This window comes from Heteronotia binoei, chromosome 4 (genome assembly GCF_032191835.1).
Source record: "Heteronotia binoei isolate CCM8104 ecotype False Entrance Well chromosome 4, APGP_CSIRO_Hbin_v1, whole genome shotgun sequence".
NCBI classification, from domain to species: domain Eukaryota; kingdom Metazoa; phylum Chordata; class Lepidosauria; order Squamata; family Gekkonidae; genus Heteronotia; species Heteronotia binoei.
The window spans coordinates 30,621,315-30,639,946 of NC_083226.1; the positions used below are offsets into that span (position 1 = coordinate 30,621,315).

Consider the following 18,632-nt stretch of genomic DNA (forward strand, 5'->3'; position numbering starts at 1 on the left):
GGGAGAGGAGTGAGAGAAAGAAAAATGGAAAGAAGGAATGAAACAAAAAGACAGAAAGAGAAAAAATGAGAGAATGAAAGGAAGGGAGACGGGGAGAAAAGGAGTAAAGAGAGAAAGAAAAATGGAAGGAAGGAAGGAAGAGAGGCAGACAGAAGAATGATAGGAAAGAAGGGAGACAGAGAAAGGAAGGAAATGAGAGAGAGAAAAGTTGTGGGGTGGAAAGACGTGGAAACGAAGCAGGGGAGGGAAGGAGGGAGGGGTGAACATCCACCCCTTCACCCCCCCCCAAAAAGACTACCCATCCAGGGAGTGACTGAGCTGCCACCAGAGTGCACACCAAGAACACTCCAACCCCGCCCCCCCACCCATGAGAAGACTCCCACCCAACCACCCAGTATCCCAGGAGCAGCTGAGATGCTGGGGAACACATGGTTGGTGGAGGCAGAAGCTTGACCCTGTGGCCATGTGCTCTCTGCGTGGCTCGGCCACTCCAACCACCTCCTCCCCCACCAAGGATGCTCCAATTCCCCCTCCCCTTGTAAGAATATCCCCCCCCCCCCGCCACCCGGGAGTCGGTGCGCCACCAGTGAACACATTGCTGGTGGAGACAGAAGCTTGCTCCCATGGCCATGTAGACACCACATGGCTTGGCCGCTCCAGCCACCCCTCCCCCCACTGAGGACGCTCCAACCCCACCCACCCAGGAGCCACAGAACTTACCTTTCTGGCTCCCGGCAGTGACAACAGTGAAATCCAAGTGTAGCCCCCAGCTTGTCCTGGCCGGATTGAGGATGTGGGCGACAGGTAGAAGAGCTTCTGGAGTGGCGCTCCAGCTCAAAATGAGGCCTGCCTGGAGTTGTGGAAGGTGCTACCTGGAAACAACATTTTGAAAAACTTCTGGGTCAGGAGAGATTTGATATGTCCAGGACAAAAATGGAGCAAATACATTTATGCTTAGAGTATCACTTGCAGCGATTTTGCTGCTTACTCCCTTTGTTTGTAAGCACACTAAAGTGGTAGCCAGGGCATATTGTTGGATGCTTTCCAGTGTACTGTGACAAAACATCTCACATGTTGTTTCAGTGGTGATCTTCCAAAAGCAACTCCAGTTGAACAGCTAATCTATGATGGGCTATGAGAGCTCTCTTTTCAAATTTGAGACTGAATTGCAAACTGTGGACTCTATCACCCATCCCAAACTACCTTTCTGAGATGCTCTGCCAGTTTGTAGTTGCAAAACCCATCAAATGTGAATTTGCAGCCTTTGAATGCTGTTGCACGTATTTAATCGAAGCAATTATTTCCTTTCCAGTTCTGAACACAAAGCTGAACTTTCCCTCCTGGCCTCTGTATCCTTGGTCCTGATCTTCATTCTCGTTCAACGGAAATGTTCTCTGGTTTCAAAAATAGCAATGGCGCTTGGACTCTTGGGGGTGTACAGTTACCGGGCGGCCATTGACAATGTGATATTTCCATGGCAACGTGACAGCAAAGATATTTCCAAGTAAGTTCATTAGCAGATATATGAATGTGCTTCTGGAAATGCTCCTAAACACTAGGGGATCTCAAAGAAACATGCTGTGAGGAACAAGTGACCCTTTGGCTGCGGTGTGTGCTTTTAAGCGAGCGGAAGGTATGCAGCACGGGAGGCTATTCAAAGATGATTAGGATCCAGTTCCTTGGGGCCTATTTGACACACCTCTTTTTCCCCCATCATGTTGTGCCTTCCCTCTTCTGTTGCTCCTCGGTACAGGAACTTCATCAAAAGGCATCTCGTGTTTAGTTTGGCCATGGAGGAATCTCCCTGTCCCTGGCAGGTTCTATATTCAGAGTTGGGGAGATCCAGGTGCAGTTGCTACCTTCCATCCATCGTGGGGCTGGACAGGGCTGGGGAAAGAGAGAGATGCATGAACCTGGCATGTCCCGATAGCAAGAGATGAAGGCAAAACCAATGGTGCAGTGGGAAGAAATTCTTTTCTCAAATCTCAGTAGAAGAAGAAGAATTGCAGATTTATACCCCGCCCTTCTTCCTGAATCAGAGACTCAGAGCAGCTTACAATCTCCTATATCTTCTCCCCCCACAACAGACACCCTGTGAGGTGGGTGGGGCTGAGAGGGCTCTCACAGCAGCTGCCTTTTCAAGGACAGCAACTGCAATAGCTATGGCTAACCCAAGGCCATTCCAGCAGGTGCAAATGGAGGAGTGGGGAATCAAACCCGGTTCTCCCAGGTAAGAGTCTGCACACTTAACCACTACACCAAACTGGCTCTCTATACCCTTATGTGTTCATGCCAGTTTCTTCAGGGGGTTCTGTAGAACACAAACTGATTTAATGGGAGCGCTGGCAAGCCCCAACTTCAGTCCCCAGTGTCATTAATTTAAAGGATCAGGTAACAAGCCATGGGACAAAACCTGAGATCTGGAAAACTGTTAGGAAGTGACTGAGGCTCAGGGGTGTAGAGCAGGGTTTCCCAAACTTTTCTTTTCCATGGCGCGGTTATGTTTTCACTTCTCCTTCGTGGCCCACCAAAATTCGGGGGTGGAGCCAGGAGACTTTGGGGGTGGAGCCGGGAGACAGGAATTATGTCATTTCCTGTAGTGTAACTTCCAGATCAAGGGCCAAGTGATGTCACTTCTGGGGCACACAACCAAAACTCCACCTTTTCCTGTGATGTCACTTCCAGGGTACTCCTCCAATCCTGCCTCTTCTTCTGAAAAATCTCTCTGAAACTCATGCTGAGCCAAAATGGGGGTGGAAAGTGCGCGGTCTGCAACTTTTTCATACATTCCCAGGGTCCTCTCTTTCCATCCTCACACCTGCATGCACGTATCTGTTTGTGTGTTCTTCTCCAGCTTGCAAGCACTCCTAATGCCCTTGTTCAATTGCCTGCACCACCTACACACTACTTCCTCAACAGCACTGGCCAGTGTATGCAGTTGGGAGTGCTGTTTCTATTGCCATCAGAAATGCCAGCATTGTGTACCACCCACACTGGGCCCTGGCAGCTGCTCTACCTCAAAATATGCTGACACATTTAATAGGCCCTTCCTTCAGCTGCTACTACTGGAACCCTGCCTGAAGCTTACAACCAAGCTTGCTTGGTTCCAAGAAAATCTTTTGACAGCTATCTTTCATACCTTGGCTGAAACACTGGGAAATTGCTGTGAAAGCAACACATCCCTTTGTGTCTTGATGAGGACACATGGGACTGTTCCTATCCACATGGGCCATGCTGGTGTTAGGGGGCGAATGTATTAGGAGGGGTTTGCCTTTCATGATCCCCAGTGCAATGTCTGCTTTTTCCTCTGGGGGAAGTGAGTTACTGCCTTTCACAAACGTGGATATAAAAGGGGGGCACACACTAAAATATCAAGGTACAGGCTCATGCTGCTGTCTGCCATTGAGAATGGGGTTTCCACCCCTTCTTGGTATTTGTTTATTGGTTCGCTTAGAACAAGGGTGTCCAAACTGCGGCTTGGGAGCTACATGTGGCTCTCTCACACATATTGTGTGGCTGTTGGACAGCTTGGAGAAGGCATTTCTCTCTTTAAATCATTTCTCCAAGCCAAGTCAGCTGGTAGCCTGGATAAAGCATGTAAAGTTGCTTTTTTCCTACCTCTGCCTCCTCTTTCCCCCATCTATTTTCCTCCCTCCCTCCCTCCCTCCCTCATCTGGCGTTCATGTCTTCTGGCTCTCAAATATCTGATGTTTACTCTGTAGCTCTTAAGCAAGTTTGGCCACCCCTGGTTTAGAATATAATAACATGTTAAGGATGGTATATATTTAGAGAGATGGAGGGGAACACCATGTTTTCTAGATACACACGCTTGCAGCGGTCCAGTTTTTTTTAGAATTCCATAACTGAAATAGGATACCTCTTTATCCCTGTCTTATAAGAGAACTATAATCTGAAGATGAGTGCCTGTTTCTCTGATGGTCTTGTCAGTTTCCATAGAGAGCTGTGCTGCTGCAGTCCACAGGTAATTGTGACACTGTGTAGCAATTTGCAAATACCTTTCTGAGGAAGGGGTGGCCTTTGGGTATACCATCCCCTGCTAAAAAAGTGCTCCTCCGGTATATCAGGCCTCTCTCAGAAGGATGCCTAGCATTCAGGGGTGCACTGCCTCTGTAGCACTACTCTGCTGAATACAAAGCCATAGCCACAACACACAGGGCGATTTCCCACACAGCTTACCGAGGAGCGAAGTCCCTCCTCACCGCGCAGCATCTGCTCGGATTTCCCACCAACTGCTCCGCGGAATCAGGAAGTGCCGGACCTTTTGCGTCGCTAACGTAAACTAGGGTTTTAGTGATTTCCATTTGAGACGCAAAAGGTCCGGCACTTCCTGATTCTGCGGAGCAGTTGGTGGGAAATCCGAGCAGATGCTGCGCGGTGAGGAGGGACTTCGCTCCTCGGTAAGCTGTGTGGGAAATCGCCCATAGCCTTGCTGTTTTGGACCAAAGTCCAGCACCCAGTGTTCTGGGAAGTTTTAAGCAGGGCATGACAGTGCCAGTAGTTCTCTTTCATTTGTTGATAGCAGGGCTTTTTTTGTAGCAGGAACTCTTTTGCATATTAGTCTGCATCCTCCTTTACATCCCATGCTCTTTGAGGATTGGCTACACCAGGGGTGTGTGGCCTAAGATGCAAAAGAGTTCCTGCTACAAAAAAGCCCTTGTTGCTAGTATCTAAGATGCTCTGCTTCGGAATATGGAGGTTCCATTTAGTTGGCCAGCCTAGAAGTGCAATGCTTTCTGCTCTGTACAGCCGAGGAGAGAAATGTGACTCGCCTCCAGCTGAAAATGCGCCTAGTCGCCGCGAGGCAATTGTGGCTCGTCACAGGTGACTAGCGGTGTGTTAAATTACAAGGTTGCTGTATAGTTAGGAAATCAGCTGGGGAACAAGGTTCCATAAATCTTTCAATTTCCTGGTTACAGTCAACTGCTTTATGACAAACGGTTATGGGGACTTCTAAGCCTCAAGCATAATCCACTGATTCCACCCTCCTCCCCAAACTGAAGTTGAGAGCGTGACTTTTTCTTCCTGTGTAGCTGCTGGCTTGGTATCATTGTGAACAATGTGAAGAGCAGCTCCATGGAAGCCTGCAAATTTGAGGCTTCAGACAGCGGTACTTCTGTAGTCAAATCAGAGCACTCATCATAAGTAGAATCTGAGAAGCGTGCGGCTGCAAGGCAAAGGGATGATTCAGTCGATCACTCAAATGCGTTCCTGTAATGCTTCAGGAGAAGGGGGGAGGAAACGGGTAGTTGCTTGATATGCCTGTCTGGTACATTTTGGATCCCGTTCTTCCACAGAGCAGGCAGGAAGTCTCGGGAACATCTCTGCTTGCGGAGTGAGTTCTGGACTTGAGCACCTCTTCTTTTCTCCATCGCAGCAATTTAAGCATGGGCAGGGCCAGAGGCTGAAGGGCAAGGGTCAAAACAGCCCTTGGATCTTAGCCCGCAGCTCCCAGGCTGCACCCGTGAGTGAGCCGGGCAAGAGGATACCAGCGCAGGATGTTGGTCATGTGGTGAATTTTCTGTTCACTTGTTTAAATGACGATAGACCCAGGTGGCTAGCCGTGTTGGTCTGAAGCAATAGAGCAAAGCAGCACCTTTAAAACCAACCAACTTTTATTCAGAAGGTCAGCTTTCATATGCATGCATACTTCATCAGACGAGGGGATGGGGTACAGTGAGCAGAATTACGTATAGCTGGTGGGCAGTGGTTAAGCATGCAAAATGGTACAAAGCTATAATCCAATAGCAAAACAGTGAAATTAATAAATCGAAAGGAATTGAAGGGTGGAGCGGCCTCCTGGGTTCCAGAAAAGGAGGGGATGTGTGGGGCTGGGGACTCCTTGCCATGTTTCCTGGTCCACAACACAAACTTGCAGGGCCCCTCCCCTTCCTGTGAAAGCCCCAATGAGCTCAAGGAAGCAGACATGACTTTCTTTGGTTTAGGCTCACAGAAGAAGAAGATGATATTGGATTTATATCCCGCCCTCCACTCCGAAGAGTCTCAGAGCAGCTCACAATCTCCTTTACCTTCCTCCCCCACAACAGATACCCTGTGAGGTGGGTGGGGCTGGAGAGGGCTCTCACAGCAGCTGCCCTTTCAAGGACAACCTCTGCCAGAGTTATGGCTGACCCAAGGCCATTCCAGCAGGTGCAAGTGGAGGAGTGGGGAATCAAACACGGTTCTCCCAGATAAGAGTCCGCACACTTAACCACTACACCAAACTGGCTCTCCTGGGAGCTAGGTTAGGATGAGAGAGAGAGAGAGAGCACGAGTGACCTAACGCCACCCAACTCCATGGCAGAGATGGGGATTTGAACTCGGGGCAAGGGGGTGCCTCAGATCTGATGCTCTGACCACTACACAACGGTGGCTGATCCCTTCTTGTCAGTGGCCCATGCTGCACTCTGGACAAGGAGTCTCATCCTCTTAGGGATTTGTGCTTGACTTGCTCCTTTCTGCACCATACGTTATTTCTCAGCCAGTGAAATAAACCATCCCTGTTTCTTTTTTCCTTCTCCTGCCGGGTACATAAAGCTCTCATGATTTTGTTTTAAGTAGCAAGATGTGACAGGGGGAAGCATAAAACATTAGCTAGGCAGGATACTGGTATGATGTAGCTGTTCAGCCTTCCCGAAATAATGCAACTGTTCCGCTTGTAACGGCCTTATTGATCAGCAGATCTGCTGCTAGCTGATTCATCAACAAATGGTTAATGAAAATATGGAGAAAGATTATTTTGGCTTGATTCTTCTGGCAGCGGCGCGCTCAGATCCTTTAAATATATTGTCAGTTTGTGCAGGAAGCCATGAACCAAATCAATGAGAAGCCTCCGGGTGACTAGTCGTTCTGACAGCTGCTGCAGCCAACCATGGAAAGCCCTCTTCCAGCTGTCTTTGCCAGTGTACACCTGCTCACTCTCTGGCATTGGCTGCCTGCTGCTTGTGGCTCGGAGGAGTGGGGGGGGGCACTGTAGGGGGCTGTAGTAGCTGTTGGCACAACCAGCTGCCGCAGTCACCCAGAGGCTTTTCACTGCACGCAAGTTTCTTCATTTGCTCCTTAGCAAACCGAACCGTACTGTTAGAATGATGTTTATTTTAATCTAGATGGCTTAGTTTCAACGGTGCGATGGTTCAATACAATATAAGGATGGAGTGACGGTATATACCAGATGCGGCCCAACTCGCTTAACATAAGAGCCACCTAGACTAAACATCAGATGTTAGAGAGCTGCAAGAAAGGAAGGCGCCAAATAGCTGAGGGTATGGAGGAGGAAAGGAGAAGTGGAAAGAAAGCAACTTGAAAGGCATTCTCCAAGCCACTGGCTGGCTTGGAGAAGTGATTTAAACAGAGAAATGCCTTCTCAAAGCTGACTGATGGGGCGGTAGGGGTTTTGAGAGCCACACAATATGTGTGAAAGAGCCACATGTTTGGCCACCCTTGGTATAGACAATACTAACAATAAATCACCAATCCGACACTAGGTGCAAACAAAACCAAAATAAACAAGGCTCCAAAATTCATGCAGAGGTTTCGTTAGCCCATGAAGTCCAAACAAAGACCCTGGGTAATTTTAATTCTCCATTTCAATTTTTAAAAATGACAACAGTGGCCTTCATTTGGACTTCATGGGCTAGCAGAACCTCTGCATGAATTTTGGAGCCTGATTTATTTTGGTTTCAAGGTTGTACACTTGCTTGCTTATCTGTGCTGATTTACTGAAGTAGTGTAGGTTGATCTTAGGATGTGTCTTAGGGTACCAAAGCTCTCTCCCGCCCCCTGCCCCTTCCCATCCTTTCAAGTGCACCAGAACATTCATTTCAATTGAGGGAGCTAAACATAGACCCATTGTAGTGGTAAAGTGAAGTCCTTGTCAATGCAAACCAGGTACGCAGAGCCGCTTTTGACAGCGCAAGTACAATCAGCATGTTAATTCCAATTAGTGTAGGCTAAAATATAAGGTCGTTAGGTACCATCCTCCTCTTCCTATTTTGAATATAGTGATTTGCTTAAATTGCTAGGCTCTGATTATGCAGAGCTTCTCAAGACCTCTTCTAAAACAGCAAGAGAAGGCTTTGTCATCGCCGGCAAGAGCTGATGGAGTCTTCAACGGCATCTCACAAGGTCCGGGGTTCATAACAGGCTGGTGCTTCTGAGAGCCCCTGAAAGTGTGCTGGTATTCTCACACATGAAGCTGCATTGGTGTGTCAGGGTCATTATTGTCTACTCGGACTGGGCGGGGGGGGGGAGGGGACGTGTCTCAGCTGGAGATCGTTCTCATCGCCTGCTTCTGGATTCTTTTAAAGGACTGACCCGAGGCTGCTGTGTCCCTGAGCCATGGCCTCCAGGCTTTTATGGGTCGTTCTGCCAGTATATCTCAGGTTCCTTATCTGTGTTCTCCTCCTTTTGGTTTTGAGTATATCTCAGACCACCTTCTTGGCCAACTCAGGCGATTGATTGGCTTTTTAAAAATGAGAAGATTTTTATCCCACTTTTGATCATCAACCAAGGCAGCTTTCAAATTTAAAACATACAGTCAAACTTTCAAATATCACCACTGGCGCTAATAGGACATATACTGTTGACGTTACGGGATCCACGCCTGCTTTCTGCAGGTAAAGCAATCTAGTGTTGTCTGCTGGGACCATGCCAGATGATTATCAGTTTCTTACAAACCTAGGTTTTTAAAACATTTTTTAATTTTTTTTAAAAAAAAATCAATACTTTTTTAAAAATTAAAAGATTGAAATACCAGATTCACCTGTGGTTATATTATTTATTGCAGTGATGTTAGATTTGCTTTGTTTGGGAATTAGGTGCCAGGCCCAAAAAAGGGCAGTCTGTTTGTTACCTTTTCTGACATTGTTTTTGATTAGGGGGAAGGGAGTCAAAGGAACCTAGGAAAAGGATCGGTTTTGCTGGGATGGACTTGGCTTGGAAAGGGGTTCCTGTGAGACAGGGAAGCTGGAGGAGGTTTCTAGAGGTCTGAGGAAGAGGAATCTAAGGGTTGCTAGGCCTTTAAAAATACAGATGGAGGGAATTCTGCCTGTTGTCACTGCAGAACTGTCACCTAGATATCCTTGGGGGGGAGTGGAGTGCAACAAGGGCCACGAAGGAATATGTAATGCCAATTTTTTTTCATGTTGATTTGAGCTAACCAGCCAACTTCTGGGCTCCAGGCATCTTGCAACACATCCAGATGTCAGTAAAATCCACCCCCTCTCCCCAATTTCCCATTTAATATAGCTCTTAATGAAGACTGGGCATCAGGAGTAATGTCTATGGAAATTGCTTTACGCACACTCTAGGGTAATGATGATACACACATGTATCACTGTAATTCCACATTTTATGCTCATGCCTTGGTTTTCAGATTTTGTTCTGGGGAGTCCTGAGGTTCTCAGAAGCATACCAGGGGTTTACTCAGGGAGGAGGACAGGAATGGCACAGACACGCATCTCTTAACGATGGCTTGCCTACCCAGACAGCTTGCCTGCTAACACTGTTGCCCTTTTGGTGTGCAGCTGCTGAAATTGTATTGGGCATGATGACAGACTAAGTTCAAGTAGAGCAACCATGAGGCTCACTGGGTATGACCACTGCTCTGCTTGTGGGCTTGTGTCTGTCACTCAAGCAGAGGTTCTTTGAGAGATGAGATGATGTGGGAAAGGGTTTCCTAAACACAGGAACCTTTAATGCCTTGTTATTGGACCTCCAGAGGAGCTGGTTAGCCTTTGCGTGAGACAGGATGCTGGACTAGATGGACCACTGGGATCTTCTTAGGTTCTTAATGCTGCTTTGGCTGCAGCCGTGGTTGAAACAAAAATATGATTTGTAAGCATCGCTGCTTTTAAAGTTCTAACCCCCCCCCCATCTTTGCATGCTGAAGTCTCAAAAGTCATTAGGCAGTACAATATGTAAATGATAGCTTGCAGAAAAATACCCTTGTACACAGGACTTTTTTTGAAGCAGGAACTCCTTTGCATATTAGGCCACACACCCCTAATGTAGCCAATCCTCCAAGAGCTTACAGGGCTCTCAGTACAGGGTCTACTGTAAGCTCCAGGAAGATTGACTATATCTGGGGTGTGTGGCCTAATATGCAAAGGAGTTCCTGCTACAGAAAAAGCCCTGCTTGTATGTGAAGTTTGGTTCTTGCTGGTTCTCAAAAAGCATCTTACTATCAGGAGTCAGTTCCATCCACACAGTTTCAATGCCACACTTCCTTTGAAGGGATTCTGGCAGCAGTCTTGATTACCTTTAAGCTCCTTGGCCTCTTTGAATGCCATTCTGCAGGGAGAGGGGAGACATTACAGGTTTGAGTCAGTTCTGAATCTCTTTTCACAAATGGGAAGTAGAAAGGAACATAACCTCAAATGAATTTGGGGGGGGGGGGGGTTTCGATCATCAAATGGGTTATTCCAAATTCTGAATCTGCATAAGAATTAAAGCAAGAGGTGATATGGATCATAGACTTCACAGTACTTTTTGTATAGCTTGCACTGTTGTCGTACAAACTCCAGAACCTTTGCAGATTTCATTTTTGTTAATAAGAAAAACTAAGTGCCCAGGCCTTGTGGAGAGAGATGTGGTGGTGAAAGGGCTTTTTTTGTAGCAGGAACTCTTTTGCATATTAGGCCACACACCCCTGATGTAGCCCATCCTCCAGGAGCGTACAGGGCCTACTGAAAGCTCTTGGAGGATTGACTACATCAGGGTATGTGGCCTAATATGCAAAAGAGTTCCTGCTACAGAAAAAAAGCCCAGGGTGGTGAACTGCACAAACGAGGGAACAGATAAGCCAAAATCTTACCATTGTAAGCAATCCTACTTCCCCCACCGGTCCTTCAGTAACATATTTCATAAAGAAGTGGGTGCTGAAGCCTGTCAAATGCTGAACTCATCCCACGCTTCCTTTTCCTTCCTTCTCAGGGGCATCATCGAAGCACGCTTCGTTTACATCTTTGTCCTTGGCATCGTTTTCACCGGCACCAAAGACTTGCTCAAATCTCAGGTTCTGTCCGTGGACTCCAAGGTCAAGTTTGTTGGCTTGTGGGAGATATACAGCGGGCTGGTGCTGCTTGCAGCGCTCCTGTTGAGGCCTCACAACTTGCCTGTTTTGGTCTTCTGCCTGCTTATCCAAGCCATGATGACCAAATATGTCTGGAAGCCCCTGGAATTTGATGCAGCTCAGGTCACTATAATGCACTACTGGTTTGGGCAAGCGTTCTTCTTTTTTCAGGTAAGTGAAGACTATTCTGACTTTGGAAGGCATGCTTTTTTTTTCCTGGTATGAGCTCAAAGGATGGACGATCGGCTATTTGTGCCTTAAGGCCCTAAACCTCCTAGCAACTATGTCTCAGAGGTCCAGATCGATGGGGCATGAGCCAAAGGCTGCATCTCCCCAAGTAGCCTGTGGTTACCACTCCCTTCTCATCTCTCTTGCCTTGAAATGGGGGGGGGGATTAGTGGGTTCCCAGCAGACATCATGCTTCAGGAGGCTGGGCTTGGCTAGGGCTGATTCCTATCCCTAAGTGCTTTTGGAACCAGGGTATTGTGAGGATTACTTTTTCCTGTTGGGGGGTTTTGTAGGCTCTGATACCCCCTTCCAAATCTCTTGATTTTATATTTGCTTTACAATAAAGAGAAGAAAGACCTCAGTTGTGGCACCCTTTTTGTGGAACTCTGCCCCCACCCCCAAAGACTCAGCTGAACAGTCGGGTTAGAATGGATAAAAGAACATAAGAACATAAGAGAAACCATGTTGGATCAGGCCAATGGCCCATCCAGTCCAACACTCTATGCCACTGTGGCTAATAGCCACTGATGGACCTCTGTTCCATATTTTTATCTAGCCCCCTCTTGAAGCTGGCTATGCTTGTAGCTGCCACCACCTCCTGTGGCAGTGAATTCCACATGTTAATCACCCTTTGGGTGAAGAAGTACTTCCTTTTATCTGTTCTAACCTGACTGCTCAGCAATTTCATCGAATGCCCACGAGTTCTTGTATTGTGAGAAAGGGAGAAAAGGACTTCTTTCTCTACTTTCTCCATCCCATGCATAATCTTGTAAACCTCTATCATGTCACCCCGCAGTCGACGTTTCTCCAAGCTAAAAGGAAGTACATCTTCATCCAAAGAGTGATTAACACAAGGAATTCACTGCCATAGGAGGTGGTGGCAGCTGCATGCATAGACAGCTTCAAGTGAGGATTGGATAAACATATGGAGGAGTCCATCAGTGGCTATTAGCCACAGGGTATAGATGGAACTCTCTGACTGGGGCAGTGATGCTCTGTATTCTTGGTGCAGGGAGGGCAATAGTGGGAGGGCTTCTAGTGTCCTGGTCTCACTGGTGGACCTCCTGATGGCACCTGGTTTTGTTTTGGTTGTTTTGGCCACTCTCTGACAGAGTGTTGGACTGGATGGGCCATTGACCTGATCCAACATGGCTTCTCTTATGTTCACATCTTCCCTCCCCTCACTTTTGGGCAGTTGGTTTAAGGCCTTGGTTTTTTGGTTTGATTTGGGTTTTGTTTTTGTTTTTTTGCAAAAGACATTTGGCTTGGTTCTGTGAAGAAACAAAGCGGATATGCTAAAAGCTTGGTTAATGTTCTCCTGCTGAGTTGTTCTGTTATTTATACTTTACATGCTAGTTACATTTGTCTGAATTGAAATTGTTTTTAGATTGGCATTTTGTATGCTGCCAGAGGTGATGGGGTGGTGCTGGAAACATTTCAGGGCGAAAAATCATCTCTGTCTTTAAAAAGAAAATTATTGTGTGCACTGTTGGGAATCTTGGTTTTTGTTTGCTTGCTTGCTTGCTTTCCCCCCCAGCAAGCTCTTCTTAAAGCATGTGGGAAAGTATTCCATCCAGGCATCTGAAAAACACTGGCTGAATTGTATCAATTTAATTTACCTGAGAAAAATCCGACTTGAGGCCTTTTCAGATGTTGATTGTAATGTTGCTAAAATACAGCTTCAGGTGTCGGGGAGAAAATGGCAGAAGGGATTTACTGTGGTGGTGGAATGAAAACATCTGCATGTGGAGAAGTGTAATTTCATTTTAAATACTGAAAAGTCTCCAAATATAGGGGAGAAAATTCCTTCTCTAGCGCAGAACAAGCCAGTGCCTGTGGTGTCCACAGCGAAGAAGCATCTAGCTAATTTCTTCCGTATAATTTCACCTCTTAGAGTCTTTATCTTTTAAAACTTTTATTAAGGCACTTGGAATGGCTTACAGTAAAAGAGGCATGTTTGGCCAGTTCAGGAATACTTCTAGCGGGATTTGCAACTCTTGAGGTGCGGCGTTCACCGCTTGTTCTGGGAAACTAGCTTTAGCTGCCATGAATGTGCTCCAGGGTATGCTCTCTCTTATTGGCTGATTCCGCAGTAACCTTGTTCTGCACCAGACTTCCGTTTCTCTCTGGAGCATGCTAGCAATTTTGCACCAGCTGCTCCGCGCCACCATTTTGCGTGGGGAAAACCCACGATTTGCCGTGCCGCAGTATAAACCTGTTTTTTCAGGTTTACATCGCAGCACGGCAAATTGCAGGTTTTCCCCGCGCAAAATGGCGGTGCGCAGCAGCTGGTGCGAAATTGCTAGCTTGCTCTGGAGAGAAACGGAAGCCTGGTGTGGAGCAAGGTTAGTGTGGAATCAGCCTCAGTGTGGCTTGCAGGGAAGGATTGTGGCTCAGTGACTGAGCAGACATTTTTCATTCAGGAGATCCCCGGTTCAGTACCTGAGAACTTTTTCCTTCTGAGACTCTAGAGCAGGGGTCCTCAAACTACGGCCCGCGGGCCAGATGCGGCCCGCTGAGGACGTTTATGCGGCCCGCCGGGTTATGGCAAAATCAGACCGGAAGTGACGTTCGACCTAAACTCGCGTTAGCAACGCACACTTCCGGCACTGGGCTGAGGCGGCGGAGACAGAGTGTGAGGTGATACTGAGGTGAGGTGAGTTCCCAGGCCAGGGTGTGTGGTGTGGGGAAGGGAGAGAGATGCAGAAGATGGAGAACTGACGGCCCGCGGCCTTGTACAGTAACGGCAGCCACCACAACAGTCTGGCCCTCCAACAGTCTGAGGGACAGTGAACTGGCCCCCTATTTAAAAAGTTTGAGGACCCCTGCTCTAGAGCATCACTGCTGATTGAAATTGACAGTGCTGGCCAAGGTGCACCAATGGTCTTACTTGGCGTAAGGCAACTTCATACACTGGCTTTTGATATGCATGCAAACTGCTGGGGAAGTACCCAGAATTGTTTTGTCTGATTGGGGGGGCGGTATTAAGGGCTTGAAAGATATAACAGGCATGTGTTCCTCAAATTGATTGGGTCTGTAGAAGAAGTATTTGTGGAACAATAACACTCTTCAATATTGTTAAGCCTTTACCTAGAAGTCCCAGGCTAGCCCAATCTCATTAGATCTTGGAAGAAAAGCGGGGTTGGCCCTGGTTAGTATTTGGATAGGAGATCACCCCGGAAGTCTAGGGTTGCTAAGCAGAGGTAGGCAATGGCAAACCACCTCTGAACGTCTCTTGCCTTGAAAGCCCTGTGGGATCATCACTGATCAGCTGCAATATGATGTCACTTTCCACCACCGATATTAAATTATCCTCCCCGTAGCAGTATTTGTTAATGCGTTCTTGTATGGAATCGTCAGGATTTGACTGATTGCTTGGGGCACATGAGAACTAAGGTGACCTAAGTGTGTGCCCCAGAACAACCTCGCCACTCACCCGTGGCTTCTCATTATGAGAGGAGATGATTAATACTTGGCAAGTGTGTTTTGAGGGAAGCTTGTTGGCCGTTGCTGTTGTTGAGAAACACAGTTTGAAAGTCATCGAGCAAGATGACATTTTTAGCTCCTACTGGGTCTTGCAATTTCAGTTTTTTTGTTTCCAGTGTCCTGTTTGTTGCGCTGCCGTTTATATCATTTGGCGCTTTAATGGTGCCACATTATTTCTGCTGCATGAACTTCCATAACAGGCTCAGACATTTAAATGCTGTGGTCCCATCTGATCCCCTGCCCAGCCGCGGCTACTTGAGAGTTCATGCGAGGGGACGTGCAGCATTAAAGCTCCTGCTGTCAAATGCCAAGTCAGTAAATAATAAACTGGTTTGTCTTGTGTTGACTGTGAACATTTAGGATGAAAAAAGGGAAAGTGGGTTTATCTGTGCTAAGTACAGTAATAGGTACTGTGCAAAGTAGTAGGTACCATAGTAGTACTGTGCTTAGTAGTAGTAGGTACTACTAGTAGGTACTACTACTACTAGTAGTTAGTAGTAGGTACTACTATGCTAAGTAGTAGGTACAGTAGTACCTTTGTACAGTAGTTGGCACACTCAGCAGATTAGGAGGGTGAACTTGCTTTGGTTTGTCGGGTTCCATCTTGAACAGATTGTCTGCACAAAGAGTATTGGATTTAGGTGTTCTTGGCACAGGGCACCTGAGACACCATTGGGGTTCTTGCCGTATGCCGTCTACTCTGTTTCCCAGTGGTCTTCCTGCCTGAGCTGTTCTTACTGCTTTGATAGTTGAATTGTCCAGACTGTTAGTCTAGAGAACTACAGTGACCTTGGTGGTTGACATGCCTCAGCATTTTATGGCCGCCATGAATCTGTTACAGTTGACACCACGCCTGACTTGTATGATGGGTCACACTCTGGATTGGGTTTTCCAGATAGGCTGGGATAGTGCAGATCTAAGGATGGGGCAGTTGCATGCACCTCCATTCTCATGAACTGTCTGCTCAGGTATGGGCTGAAGCTAGTATAGAATCCCTGCAAGGATAGGGGATCATCAGTTAGAATGATCCGCTTCTGGAGAAAAGATGGGTCCCTGTGCATTCCTGATGGTTCTGGGGGTGTTTTCTGTCTGGCGTGACTGGTTGGCCAGTCTCTGGAAGGCCTTGCAAGTAGTGGTCACAATTGCTTTTAAGCAGCATCTCCCATACACTCAGGATCATTGAGCACTCTGGTTTTCTTGTACTGTGATGCTGTTGGGATGACTCCTAGAGCAGGGGTAGCCAAACTGTGGCTTGGGCTCTTTCACACACATTGTGTGGTTCTTGAAACCCCCACTGCCCTGTTGAATGGCTTGGAGAGGGGAAAGCCTTCAAACTAGGTGTGGGGAGCATTCAAACTCTGGGGCCTCTCTGGTGTGGTAGCCGACCATAGGTGGCAGGTAGGATGCTATTAAAATGGACAGCAAATTATAAAGAAATCAGTTTACTGGTTTATATTTTATCTGATGCTTCAAGAAGCAAGAGCTATATCTGGTTCTATGTCATGAAAACTGTTCCTCGTCTGTCTTAAAAACCAGTTCACAAGAGGTCCCCACTTCTTACACGCAGTTAGATGCTTGAATGAGCTCTGACTCATGCTTATCCCCTGTGCACAGTAGAATATGCATTGCAACTCCCCACATGTGTGCTATTATAGAAATGCATGCCCTATCACCCATACTACATACCCATGGATCCATGTATAATGTACACTAGATTTTTTTCTTTGTACATTGGCAGTTTTATTCTTGCATAAAGCACATACAGGAGAACGTGAGATTTTAAACTGCGCATATATCCGGATACTAGTCCCAAGGTCTATATGTTCAGATACTAGTCCCAAACTGCTGGTCCATCAAGATCAGCACTGTCTACTCTGATTGGCAGCCGCTCTCCAGGTTCTTAATAGAGGTCTTTCATGTCATCTCCTACCCCAGTGGTTCCCAACCTTTTTGACACCAGGGACCGGTTTTGTGGACAACAGTTTTTCCACAGACCAGAGAGAGGGTGGTGGGATGGTTTGGGGCAATGCTGCCTCTAAGCTGTGGAGTCTTGTGAGCAAAAATTGTGAGCTACTGGCATTAAAGTTGTGAGCGACTACATAAATTAGTTTGCTCTGGGGCCATGTTTCCTAAGCTAAGGCGAAAACGTGCGAGCCAGAGGCTAAAAAACTGTGAGCTAGCCCACACAAACTCAGCTTAGATGGAACACTTGTTTCAGGATGATACAATTGTGCTCTTTATTTTTATTATTGTTACATTGTAATATATAATGAAACAATTATACAAATCATGGCCCGGTTGCTAACAGGCCACAGACCAGTATTGGTCCATGGCCTGGGGGTTGGGGACCACTGTCCTACCCGGTCCGTTGCCTGGAGGTGCTGGGGATTGAACCTGGGACTTCCTGCATGCCAAGCAGACGCTCTGCCTCTGCACTGTCGCCTTAGAAAGGCTTCAGACGTGTGTACCTTCCTTCATTAAAAATTAGTGTTCTGTTCATTCTGTTTTCTAATGCATGTTCAAAAATTTATTATGAACAAAAGAGAGCATTTGTCGACGCAGCTAGGCTTGCTGTTGTGGTAGACAGATATTGCACAGTTGCTGCTTCAGTAAAATGCCTTCCGTTCCAGTGGTCTGTCTTCTCTGAAGGCAAGATTTATTTAATTATTTTGCATACATTGAATTTAGTGAGCAGGGGTGTTGCGTGGTTCCCATCTTCTTGGAAACGGAATTTGCATGGCACAGCTTTAAATATTTAAAATGCAATATCTGCATGGGTACACTTCACCTCCCAGGTATTCGGTATTCTTAAGAGGAAGACAAAAATGAGCTCAAAAAGCAGCGGAGCCTCTTAAATCTCTCTATAAAAGAGTAGAAAGATTGTATGAAAGAGTGCTGCTGGGGTTTGTTGCTATTAGCTTGCTGGCCTGCCTTTCTAAAGAGAGGTATTGTAATATCGGCTTCCAGAATGATTGGCCCATGGCCATCCGGTAAGATTTTTCTGCAACAAGAAGGGATTTGAACCTGGGCCTTTCCAGTCTTTGGCCGGCGCTCTCATCCTTCCAGCACATGGGCTGCTTGTTGCTTCCACATGTGAGTCAAGGATGCAGTCAATGGGAGCGAGACCAAAGCCATTCTTGCTGGCTGCAGTGGGGGCTAGTAGTATTTAAAAGCCCTGTGCTAGTGGACAGTGGCTGAAGCGTATGGTAAATTATGCCCCCCCTCTCTCTGTAGCCCTTTTCAAACCTTACGCCTGTGTGTGTACATGCTCACTGACTCATACACAGGGTCCTACAATTGCCAACCTCCAGGTGGTGTCTGGAGATTTTCCAAATAATAGCTGATTTCTGGATTAAAGATATGTCCCCTTGGAGAAAATGACTGCTATGGACCCTATGGCATTATATCCTGCTGAGATCTCTCTCCAGGCTCCACCCTAAAACTCCAGGAATTGTTCAACCTGGAGTTGGCTATGTGGCATGGTCCCCATGTAGTCTGAACAGTAGTTGTACACATAGAGATCTACACAGGGGTCATTTTGTAGAAAAATAGGTGGTGGAGCTCGTTCAGGGATTGTTATGCAGCTGCACCTACTATTCAATGGACAAGGTAGGTGGGGGGGGAGGAGAAGGGGGAACCCTCAGAAAGGTTCAGGAGCTGTGCTTCTGTGAGCTCCTGCTGAATTCAAGGCCTGGATCTACGGCACATGAACTGACCTCTGGAATTCCCTTGGTTCTGGTTTATGCATGCAAAGACTCAAGGTGCCCCTGTTAAAACAGCAGGGCAACCATGTGTACAGGGAAGAGTATGCACATGATGTACACATGAT

At 46.9% G+C, this 18,632-nt stretch overlaps 1 protein-coding gene across 3 annotated transcripts in view; it reads left to right on the forward strand.

Moving 5' to 3' along the window:
- The window catches only part of PIGG (phosphatidylinositol glycan anchor biosynthesis class G), a 74,952-nt gene that overhangs the window by 43,564 nt on the left and 12,756 nt on the right, over window positions 1-18,632 (forward strand). For all 3 annotated transcript variants that reach the window (XM_060237058.1, XM_060237059.1, XM_060237060.1), the window contains 2 exons: window positions 1,313-1,504; window positions 10,951-11,260. In XM_060237058.1, the coding sequence (XP_060093041.1) occupies window positions 1,313-1,504; window positions 10,951-11,260 (502 nt within the window). The remainder of the gene's footprint in view (window positions 1-1,312; window positions 1,505-10,950; window positions 11,261-18,632) is intronic.